Source organism: Hemitrygon akajei, chromosome 6 (genome assembly GCF_048418815.1).
Source record: "Hemitrygon akajei chromosome 6, sHemAka1.3, whole genome shotgun sequence".
NCBI lineage: Eukaryota > Metazoa > Chordata > Chondrichthyes > Myliobatiformes > Dasyatidae > Hemitrygon > Hemitrygon akajei.
Genome location: NC_133129.1, coordinates 151,804,879 through 151,817,050, shown reverse-complemented (window position 1 = coordinate 151,817,050; position 12,172 = coordinate 151,804,879). Strand labels below are relative to the sequence as shown.

The window sequence follows — 12,172 nt, the reverse complement described above, 5'->3', positions numbered from 1 at the left end:
ATTCTGCTATCTCACCATTTGCTTCTCTTGACAACTGTGCAATATTACCAAAATTTGATACTGTATCATGGGCTGAGCATTCTACAATTTGATCGACTTCAGGATGAAAAATTTTCTACTGGCACATAATGGCCTTTGGAATGTATGTGGTTAATTTGTAATTTCTTTGAAAGTTGCATGCAACATGAAGAAATTATGTACACTGGCTGAATTTATTTTAATTGTGTAATTTTGTTGGTGCCTTCTCAACAATCAGTACTGGGAATGTTACTATAATCATTCCATTATGTTCCCCTTCTTTGGTATTTACATTCCAATAATTCTGCTTCATAAAATGAGTCAACTTAATAGTCATTGCAAGTTATTGCAACAATTCACTTTATTAAATTGTACTTTCAGATTTGCATATCTTGTGTTAATTTTATTTGGTACTTTGTTCCTATTTGCTTGCTCAATTCATTTAGAGCTGTGCCAATAGTTTGTTAATTTGTGAATATTAATTACTAATGTAATCAATTTACCATATGACAAACATGAGTTTTTATTTGAAGATTGTAAATTGAGGATATGATAAATTGATTTTGATCCAAAATTCCACTGGATTCCTGCCAATGTCCTGCCAAAACACCAGGAAATTGGCAAAGACTTGAGTATGTCAGGTCCAACAAATCTTGATGTTTTCTCAGAGTCCTGTAGAGATGAAACCTATTTACATTTTAATTGATAGATGATACCCAGCATAGAGCCAGGTCTTATAATTCCAAGGCTGGAGTGTGCCTAGTATAGTAGTTTTGAGCTGTACTCCAAATAGTGCTGATAAATAGACTTTTGCAAGAGTATGAATAGATTTTGCTCTTGGTTTAAGTGAGGCGACTGATTTGGAATCCCAGTTTGCTTTTTGAGTCAATGGGCACCAGTGATTCTGGAAAGAAAAAGCACAAATGTATATGTATTTAATCAGTAAAAGTGGTGCTGGTATCCTCCCAATCACTATTCTGACCAAACCTTACCACATAAATCAAGACTAGTGCACTGCAAAGACCATTGGCTTAGTTTAGTTAATGGGTTTATTATTGTCACATGTACTGATGTACAGTGAAAAACTTTGTTTTGCATGCCATCCATACAAATCACTTCATCATGTCAGTCCATCATGGTAGGTCAAGGGAAAAGCATTAACAGAATGCAGAATGCAATGTTTCTGTTACAGAGAAAGTGCAGAGCAGGCAGAGAATAAGGTGCAAGATTCCATCTTATCATATAAGGGAACCATTCAATAGTCATAAAAGCAAGATACAAGCTGTCCTTAAGTCTGGTGATACATACTTTAAGGCTTTTGTATTCTGCCATATGGAGGTGGAGAAAGTGGCTGTTGGGATAAGTGGGCTCTTCAATTATGTTGAGTGCCTTACCAAGGCAGAGGGAAGTGTAAACAGAATCTGGGGGTGTGGGGGGAAGTGCTGGTTTTTATGATGTACTGAGCTATGGCTGGGGAACAATGGAGGACTTTCAAAAAGATTTTTCATGGTGCTCAACAAAAGTATATTCCAGTTAAAAGCAAGGACAGTAGGAGTGGGGAGAGCCAACCATAGATAACTAAGGAAATAAAGGAAGGCATCAAACTAAAAGCTCGCGTGTACAAAGTTGCCAAGAGTAGTGGGAAATTGGGAGATTGGGAAAATTTTGAAAAGTAACGAAGAACCACTAAGCGAGCAATAAAGAAAGGGAAGATAGGTTATGAAAATAAACTAACACAAAATATAACAATGGATAGTAAAAGTTTTTATAATTATATGAAGTGGAAAAGGTAGCCAAAGTGAACTTAGGTCTCTGGGAGGATGAGAAGGGAAGTTGATATTGGGTAATGAGGAAATGGCCAAAGCTTTGAATGACTATTTTGTGTCGGTTTTCATGGTGGAGGGCACATCTAACATGTCAAAGAGAAATGGGAGGTGAGGACCTTGATACAATAGCTGTCACTAAAGAAGTAGTGCTGAGCAAACTTGTGGGCCAAAAAATAGGCAAGTCCCCTGGTCCTGATGGAATGCATCTCAGGATACTGAAAGAAACGACAGAGGTAGTAGAGGCTTTGGTGATAATTTACCCAAATTCTCTAGACTCTGGGCGGGTCCCAGCGGACTGGAAGAAGGTGAATGTCATGCCTCTATTCAAAATAGGATGTAGGCAAAAGGCAGGTAACGATAAGCCAATTAGTTTAACATCTGTAGTTGGGAAAATACTTGAAGCTATCATTAAAGAAGAAATAGCGAGGCACCTGGAAAGAAATGGATCCATCAGGCAGATGCAGCATGCATTCAGCAAAGGCAGGTCCTGTTTGACAAACATACTGGAGTTCTTTGAAGATACAACAAGCACAGCGGATAGAAAGGAACAAGTGGACGTTATTTACTTGGATTTCCTGAAAGCTTTAAGGTGCCACGTAAGATAAGGATGCATAAGGTTGGGGGATGATGTATTAGCATGGATAGAGAATTGGTTAACCAATAGAAAGCAAAGAGATGGGATACATGGGTATTTCTCTGGTTGGCAGTCAGTGGTGAGCGGTGTGCCGCAGGGGTCGGTGCTGGGCCCACAACTTTCACAATATACATTAACAATCTGGAAGAGGGAACCGAATATAGTGTTTTGAAGTTCGCTGATGGCATTAAGTTGAGTTGAAAAGTAAATTGTACAGAGGATATGGAGAGCCTGCAGAGAGAAAGATAAGTGAGTGGGCAAGGGTCTGGCAGATGGAATACAATATTGGTAAATGCAAGGTCATCCACTTTGGAAGGAAAAATGGAAGATCAGATTATTATTTAAATGGTAAAAGATTGCAGTATGCTGCTGTGCAGAAGGACTTGGGAGTGCTTGTGCAAGAATTGCAAAAGGTTGGTTTGCAGGTACAGCAGGCTATCAAGAAAGAAGTGGTGTGTTGGCCTTCATTGCTAGAGGGATTGAATTTAAGAGCAGGGAGGTTATGCTGCAACTGTATAGGGTATTGGTGAGGTTGCATCTGGAGTGCTGTGTGTAGTTCTGTTCTCTTTACTTGAGGAAGAATATACTGGCTTTGGAGGCGTTGCAGAGGATGTTCACCAGGTTGATTGGGTTAGACTATGAGGAGAGATTGAGTCGCTTGGGACTGTACTCGCTGGAATTCAGAAGGATGAGAGGAGATCTTACAGAAACACAAAATTTTGAAAGGGATAGATAAGATAGAGACAGGAAAGTTGTTTCTACTGGTAGATGAGATTAGATCTAGGGGGCATAGCCTTGAGTTTCAGGGGAGTAAATTTAGGATGGAGATGAGGAGGAACTGCTTTTGCCAAAGAGTGGTGAATCTGTGTGAATTCTTTGCCCAGAGAACTAATGGAGGCTACCTCAGTAAGTATATTTAAGACAAGGTCAGATAGATTTTTGCATAGTAGGGGAATTAAGGGTTATGGGGAAAAGGCAGGTAGGTGGAGATGAGTCTATAGTCAGATCAGCCATGATCTTATTGAATGGCAGAGCAGTCTCGAAGGTTCAGATACCCCATTCCTGCACCTATTTCTTATGTTCTTATATCCACAAATTGCTTCACTTTTTTGTTTTGAACATAGCAGTTGCCATGAGATATCATGCTTTCAAGGATGCATCTATAAAAATTGGTGAGAGTCAATAAGTATATGCTGAAATTTTGTGGCCTCTTGAGGAAGTATAGGCATTGATGTGCTTTCTTGACTGTGGTGTCTGTGTGGTTAGACCAGTGCAGGCTATTGGTGATGTTCATTTCTAGGAACTTGAAGCTTTCAGCTCTCTTGACCATTGATGTAAACAAGAGCATGTACAACAACTCCCCATCCCCTTTCTGAAATCAATAGCCAATTATTTTGTTTGATATTGAAGGAAAGGTGTTGTCATGACACCATACCATCAGGCTATTGCCTTTCTGTACTCTTGACTCATTGCTATTTTAGATTTAGCTCATTTGTAAACTTGTAGGTGGAGTTAGAGCAGAACTTGGCCACACGGTCGTGAGTGTAGAGCTAGTAAAGTAGGGGGCTGAGGGTGCAGTCTTATGGGGCAGAAGTGTTAAGGATAATTGTAGTGGTGGATTTGCTGTCTATCCTTAAATGATTGTGGTCTGTTGGTCAGGAACTCAAGATCCGGTTACAAAGATAGCTTTTGAATCCCAGGTTTATGAGTTTGGAGATGAATTTGCTTGGAATTATAGTAATGAAGACAGAGCTGTAGTCAATAAATAATAGGCTAAGCAAACCAGTGTTATCAGCATAATCATGTCCCAGTGAACTTTAAGGACATCTGTTGGCACAGTTCTGATTTGTATGTAGTGTCATTTTGCATGCAAATTAATAGTTGATTTAATATTAATGCTAAAATTTCTCTGAATTCTTTCTCTACCAGTACTTGGATACAGAGATAAGCTGTTTCCTCAGTCTCAGCAAAAGAGTACAGTTAAAGGAAGAGTCTTCAACCAAGGTACTTCATTGCATTATATTCTTCTGATCCCATTTTCCTGTCTCTGTATTGTTCAGACATGCCAACTGATTGAGACTATTATTAAAAGGTTGACAGTCAGTGGCTATAGGTGGCTGATGGTGTAGTGGCATCCACACTAGACTTCGAGGCAAGTGGTTCCAGGTTTGAATCCAGCCAACTCCTTGCATGCTTTTCATCCATGCTGGATTGAGCATCAAGCTCACAACTCGGCCTCGTATAAAACAGACAAATGCTAATGAAACTGCAAGGTTGCCACCCAATGCGACACTGAGGAACAATAACAATTATTCAGACAGCCACTGAATCAACCATTACAACCATTATGGTCCCTTTAATTTATCGTTAGAGATTCAGATAGTAATGTAAGTGGTTAATTCAAGAATGTCAACTATGAATTCATATCATTCATTTCCATCTCCAATATCATCTTCCAATTATGAGAATAACTATCATGGTTCAAGACGTGTCTTAGATTGTGGTTAGGCGACAAGAATATAAGCAATGGTTTCCCAGTCAGAATTATTTTCCAGAGATGAATATCAGCAAACCACATCCAAAACTTATTGCATGCATTAAATTATTTCAGATACTTTCCCATCACTAGCTTGAAATTTGCATCTTGTTACTGGATGAAATAAAAAAATTTGTACATTTGTTTGCTGACACATTGTTCAGGACATCAAGTGTTATACTGTTTTAAATAGTACATTGAACAGGAGCTTGCAGAATATTGGCAATTTCATTCTGAACTTCCACCATATACCTCATAATTATCAGCAACTTGAAAAATCCTACAAACAATCTTACAAACATGACGGTCACAAGCTAGCTGACCAAACTGTTGGTAATTTTCTGGCAGAGCTCTGGTATTGGTTTTCTCATAGAATCCAGAGGTGGAGTGCAAAATTAAACGGTTGAATCTACCAATTGAACGTGTATCTGCTTAATTTACCAGTGCGGGAACAGCAAGCCCATCCATTTGTATGAAGATAGGTAGCTGTGAGATGCAAAGGAAAATTTGATGTGATTTATATTTTTAAATGAATTGCATTTGAATAATAGTGTTTAATTATTTAAGAGCATTTATTTTATTTTTTAAAAATGGAATGGTTTCTGATTTTAATTGGTTTTATATATATCTAAATGTCATAATTACTTAATCTTTGACCAGTTTAACTATCAGCTAAGCCTGTGGTAATGGTTAGCCAGTCCCAGTTTTTCAGTCATTGGTGGACAGGACTTGTTATGATGACTCACAGGACAGCATGATTTTGCATGGGATCTGAATGCCACTCAGGGTCTTACATATCAGAGCAGAATGTAAGTTCAAGGGAAGAGGTCAGTAAAAAGGTAATCTGCCCTTCCCACAAATGCTTGTGGTGGATGGAAGAAAATCGACACAGGAAGCAAATTCTGACTCAACATCTTTAAGTGCATTTAATTTATTTGACGTAGTTTATTATTATTATGTAATTTTGGTCGGAAATTTCATATAAGGGCAATAATGGGCTTCCATTTTGTATGCACATCCTAGAAGGTTGCCATATATATATCTGCTCATAACTACATGTCAAGTCATTCATCTTCAGTGTTTCATTGAGGATAAAAAAAATTATGCAGTGATGTACTTAACTATATAACAATTACAGCACGGAAACAGGCCATCTCGGCTCTTCTAGTCCGTGCCGAACGTTTACTCTCACCTAGTCCCACCGACCTGCACTCAGCCCGTAAACCTCCATTCCTTTCCTGTCCATATACCAATCCAATTTTTTTTAAATGACAATATCGAACCTGCCTCTACCACTTCTACTGGAAGCTCGTTACACATAACTACCACTCTCTGAGTAAAGAAGTTCCCAGTCATGTTACTCCTAAATTTTTGCCCCTTAACTCTCAACTCATGTCCTCTTGTTTGAATCGCCCCTACTCTCAATGGAAAAAGCCTATCCACGTCAACTCTTATCTATCCCCCTCATAATTTTAAGTACCTCTATCAAGTCCCCCCTCAACCTTCTACGCTCCGAAGAATAAAGACCTAAAGATGTTCAACCTTTCTCTGTAACTTAGGTGCTGAAACCCAGGTAACATCCTAGTAAATCTCCTCTGTACTCTCTCTATTTTGTTGACATCTTTCCTATAATTCGGTGACCAGAACTGTACACAATACAAATTTGGCCTCACCAAAGCCTTGTACAATTTTAACATTACATCCCAACTCCTATACACAAAGCTCCAATTTATAAAGGCCAGCATACCAAAAGCTTTCTTCACCACCCTATCCACATGAGATTCCATCTTCAGGGAACTATGCACCATTATTCCTAGATCACTCTGTTCTACCGCATTCCTCAATGCCCTACCATTTACCATGTATGTCCTATTTTGATTATTCCTACCAAAATGTAGCACCTCACACTTATCAGCATTAAACTCCATCTGCCATCTTTCAGCCCACTCTTCTAACTGGCCTAAATCTTTCTGCAAGCTTTGAAAATCTACTTCATTATCCACAACGCCACCTATCTTATTATTATCTGCATACTTACTAATCCAATTTACCACCCCATCATCCAGATCATTAATGTATATAACAAACAACTTTGGACCCAGTACAGATCCCTGAGGCACACCACTAGTCACCGGCCTCCAACCTGACAAACAGTTATGCACCACTACTCTCTGGCATCTCCCATCCAGCCACCGTTGAATCCATTTTACTACTTCAATTTTAATACCTAATGATTGAACCTTCCTAACTAACCTTCTGTGTGGAACCTTGTCAAAAGCCTTACTGAAGTCCATATAGACAACATCCAGTGCTTTACCCTCATCAACTTTCCTAGTTACCTCTATAAAAATTCATAAGATTTGTCAAACATGACCTTCCACGCACAAATCCATGTTGACTGTTCCTAATCAGACCCTGTCTATCCAGATAATTATATATACCATCTCTAAGAATACTTTCCATTAATTTACCCACCACTGACGTCAAACTTACAGGCAGATAATTGCTAGGTTTACTCTTAGAACCCTTTTTAAACAATGGAACTGCATGAGCAATATGCCAATCCTCCGGCACCATCCCCATTTCTAATGACATTTGAAATATTTCTGTCAGATCCCCTGCTATTTCTACACTAACTTCCCTCAAGGTCCTAGGGAATATCCTGTCAGGACCTGGAGACTTATCCACTTTTATATTCTTTAAAAGCACCAGTACTTCCTCTTCTTTAATCATCAGAGTTTCCATAACTACCCTACTTGTTTCGCTTACCTTACACAATTCAATATCCTTCTCATTAGTGAATACCGAAGAAAAGAAATTGTTCAAAATCTCCCCCATCTCTTTTGGTTCCTCACAAAGCTGTCCACTCTGATTCTCTAAGGGACTAATTTTATCCCTCCCTATCCTTTTGCTAGTAATATAACTGTAGAAACCCTTTGGATTTATTTTCACCTTGCCAAAGCAACCTCATATCTTTTAGCTTTTCTAATTTCTTTCTTAAGATTCTTTTTACATTCTTTATATTCCTCAAGCACCTCATTTACTCCATGCTGCCTATATTTATTGTAGACCTCTCTCTCTCTTTTTCCGAACCAAGTTTCCAATATCCCTTGAAAACCATGGCTCTCTCTAACTTTTAACCTTTCCTTTCAAACTAACAGGAACATAAAGATTCTGTACCCTCAAAATTTCACCTTCAAATGACCTCCATTTCTCTATTACATCCTTCCCATAAAACAAATTGTCCCAATCCACTCCTTCTAAATCCTTTTGCATCTCCTCAAAGTTAACCTTTCTCCAATCAAAAATCTCAACCCTGGGTCCAGTCCTATCCTTCTCCATAATTATATTGAAACTAATGGCATTGTGATCACTGGACCCAAAGTGCTCCCCAACACATACCTCCGTAACCTGACCTATTTCATTCCCTAACAGAATATCCAACACTGCCCCTTCTCTAGTTGGTACCTCTGTGTATTGTTGCAAAAAACTATCCTGCACACATTTTACAAACTCCAAACCATCCAGACCTTTTACAGAATGGGCTTCCCAGTCTATGTGTGGAAAATTAAAATCCCCCGCAATCACAACCATGTGCTTACTACAAATATCTGCTAACTCCTTGCAAATTTGCTCCTCCAATTCTCTCTCCCCATTAGGTTGTCTATAATACACCCCTATAAGTGTTATTACACCTTTCCCATTCCTCAATTCCACCCAAATAGCCTCCCTAGACGAGCCCTGTAATTTATCCTGCCAAAGCACCGCTGTAATATTTTCTCTGACACGCAATGCAACACCTCCTCCTCTGGCCCCTTTAATTCTATCACACCTGAAGCAACAAAATCCAGGAATATTTAGCTGCCAATCACACCCCTCCTGCAACCATGTTTCACTAATAGCTATAAAATCATATTTCCAGGTATGAATCCATGCTCTAAGCTCATATACCTTTCTTACAATGCTCCTAGCATTAAAATAGATGCATTTAAGAAATTCCGCACCTCTTACTCTCTGTTTATCCCTAACAGTGCCAACAACTTTATTATCTTTTTCTTCCTTCTCCGCTTCGGTCTGAGCACTCCCTTTCTCTATCACCTGCCTATCCTCCCTCACACACTGTCTACTAGCTTTCTCTATTTGTGAACTAACCTCCTCTCTCCTAGTCTCTTCAATTTGATTCCCACCCCCCAACCATTCTAGTTTAAAGTCTCCCCAGTAGCCTTAGCAAATCTCCCCGCCAGGATATTGGTCCCCATGGGGTTCAAGTACAACCCGTCCTTTTTGTACAGGTCACACTTGCCCCAAAAGAGGTCCCAATGATCCAGAAACTTGAATCCCTGCACCCTGGTCCAATCCCTCAGCCACGCATTTATCCTCCATCTCATTCCATTCCTAATTCCTACCACAGGCAGTAATCCCGAGATTACTACCTTTGCAGTCCTTCTTCTCAACTCCCTTCCTAACTCCCTATATTCTCCTTTCAGGACCTCTTCCCTTTTCCTACCTATGTCATTGGTACCTATATGTACCACGAGCTCTGGCTCTTCACCCTCCCACTTCAGGGTATCTTGGACGTGATCAGAAACATCACGGACCCTGGCATCAGGGAGGCAAACTGCCATCCGGGTCTCCTGATCATGTTCACAGAATCGCCTATCTGACTTTCTAACTATCGAGTCCCCTATTACTATTGCTTCCTCTTCCTTTCCCTACCCTTCTGAGCTACAGGGCCGGACTCTGTGCCAGAGGCTTATCCCCGTCCCCACCTGGGCACTGCTGCGATTATACCTCAAGAATCTAAAAGGAGCTAAATCTTTTTTTTAAATGTATAATTTTCATCACTGTATCCTTCCTAGGGTTGCCATGCCTTCCAACATTTAATGTAGCAATGCCTCCATATTCTGAGCTACACCCCATCAGACACTGTAATAGCATGGAGCATAGAAGAGAGAGTTTTCTTATTCATTGAAAAGGTAATTGACAAACATCTCATATTCTGAGAGGTCTTCGTAAAGTAATGTAAAGAACACAAGAATGTAGAATAGACCACTCGTCATCAATCTTAAATCTCATGGCTGATCTGTGCTGACCTCAATTCCTCTTCTGTGCCAATTTTCCATTACCTACAATTTTCAATCTTTCAAAGGTTCATTTTTATTGTCAAAAGTAAGCACATACAATACAATTCTGACATTTGTCTTCTCCAGAAAGCCATGAAAACCAGAAAAACCACAGGAGTCACTGAAAGAAACGACATCAGCCCCCCCCCAATGAAAGGGAAAAAGTAACAACTTGCAAACCCCAAACCTCCACCTCCTCCCTCGCACAAAAACACTAACAGATCGCCACATGGAAAACGGCAACTGAAACATCAAATACTCCAAACCCCCATCCCCGCAAAATAAGAACAGCAATAACAGCACCAAACTCTCAAACCCCTCTCCCACAATAAAAACCAACAGATTGCCCACACAGGAAAAAAAACTACAAGAACATCAGACCCCAAATCCCCAACCTCTCACTTGCAAAAAAAACCAACACATCGCCCAACTGGAACCCCAACCTGCCAATCAGCAACAAGGAAGAAAACTGAAAACTGAAGGAGAGCAATTTAAACTACAGTCCAACAATCACATAAATTTCAGAAACATCCTCTTGCCAGAACCAAGGAGAGCAGCCATTCAAATTCAGTCTTTCTGCGAAGAGCGAATGCTGTGCCGCTGACCTACAGCCTTCCGAACGCCATTGACCCAGCTACAACCACTGTCAACCCATGACGTTCATGGAGAGCAGCTGCCGACCTCCTGCACATTCACCTGGATGCTTCAATCTTCCTTGACGCTTCAAAATGAAGTCGATCATGGCCCTGGATCTTCTGCACGAGGCAACCCATGCTCATGGTCCTCTCCAGAGACAGCAGAGTGCCATATCTTTTGATCAAACTCCAAACTGAACGTCATGGGCTCCAACAGTCTCCTAAACAATTAAGACTAAAAGAACAAGCAGAAGGCATAGAAAACATGAAATAATTGAAGAGATTGGCTATCTGGAAGATGTCGCCCAAGGAATCATTGTATGCTGGCGCCATCTTGACTGGAAGTGTTTGCTTATTCCACCTTAAATATATCTAACGACCTTGGGCAGAGAATTGACCCGCCTTATTTTGTTGACATGTTCCCTTGTTTGTGACTCTCCCATGAGTGGACATATTTCAACATTTATGCTGTCAAGCCCCCTTAGGATCTTGTACATTTAAATGAGGTCACCCCCTAATGCTTATTAACTCCAAAGATTGACAGCTGAACTGTATAGTCTCTCTTGAAAGGTCAACCTACTCCTCCCAGGAATTAGCCTGATAAATGTTCTTGGGACTACCTCCACTGCTACTCTATCCTTTACACAAAGTACATTCAAGATGCTGTGGTCCAATCAACATGTACAAACAAGCTGGAGGAACTCAGCAGGTTGGGCAGCATCCATGGAAACGAACAGTCAGTGTTTCAAGCCGAGACCCTTCGTCAGGACTCTTCATCAGGGGCGAAACTAGGCAAAGTATTCAACATGTAACCTCAAAAGCATCCTATACAAGTACAACAAAACCTCTCTATTCAGACCTCTTTGCTATAAGGGCTAACAATTGAATAGGCAGTTGCAACAACAACACACACAAAATGCTGGTAGAACACAGCAGGCCAGGCAGCATCTATAGGGAGAAGCGCTGTCGACGTTTCGGGCCGAGACCCTTCGTCAGGACTAACTGAAAGGAAAGATAGTAAGAGATTTGAAAGTAGTGGGGGGAGGGGGAAATGCAAAATGATAGGAGAAGACCGGAGGGGGTGGGATGAAGCTGAGAGCTGGAAAGGTGATTGGCGAAAGTGATACAGATCTGGAGAAGGGAAAGGATCATGGAACGGGAGGCCTCGGGAGAAAGAAAGAGAGGGGAGGAACACCAGAGGGAGATGGAGAACAGGCAAACAACTAAATATGTCAGGGATGGGGTAAGAAGGGGAGGAGGGGCATTAACTGAAGTTAGAGAAGTCAATATTCATGCCATCAGGTTGGAGGCTACCCAGTCAGTATATAAGGTGTTGTTCCTCCAACCTGAGTTTGGATTCATTTTGACAATAGTGGAGGCCATGGATAGACATATCAGAA

At 40.5% G+C, this 12,172-nt stretch overlaps 1 protein-coding gene across 3 annotated transcripts in view; it reads left to right on the top strand.

Moving 5' to 3' along the window:
* Positions 1 to 12,172, top strand: part of sbf2 (SET binding factor 2) — a 521,046-nt gene that overhangs the window by 457,766 nt on the left and 51,108 nt on the right. For all 3 annotated transcript variants that reach the window (XM_073049581.1, XM_073049580.1, XM_073049579.1), the window contains one exon: positions 4,408 to 4,482. In XM_073049581.1, the coding sequence (XP_072905682.1) occupies positions 4,408 to 4,482 (75 nt within the window). The remainder of the gene's footprint in view (positions 1 to 4,407; positions 4,483 to 12,172) is intronic.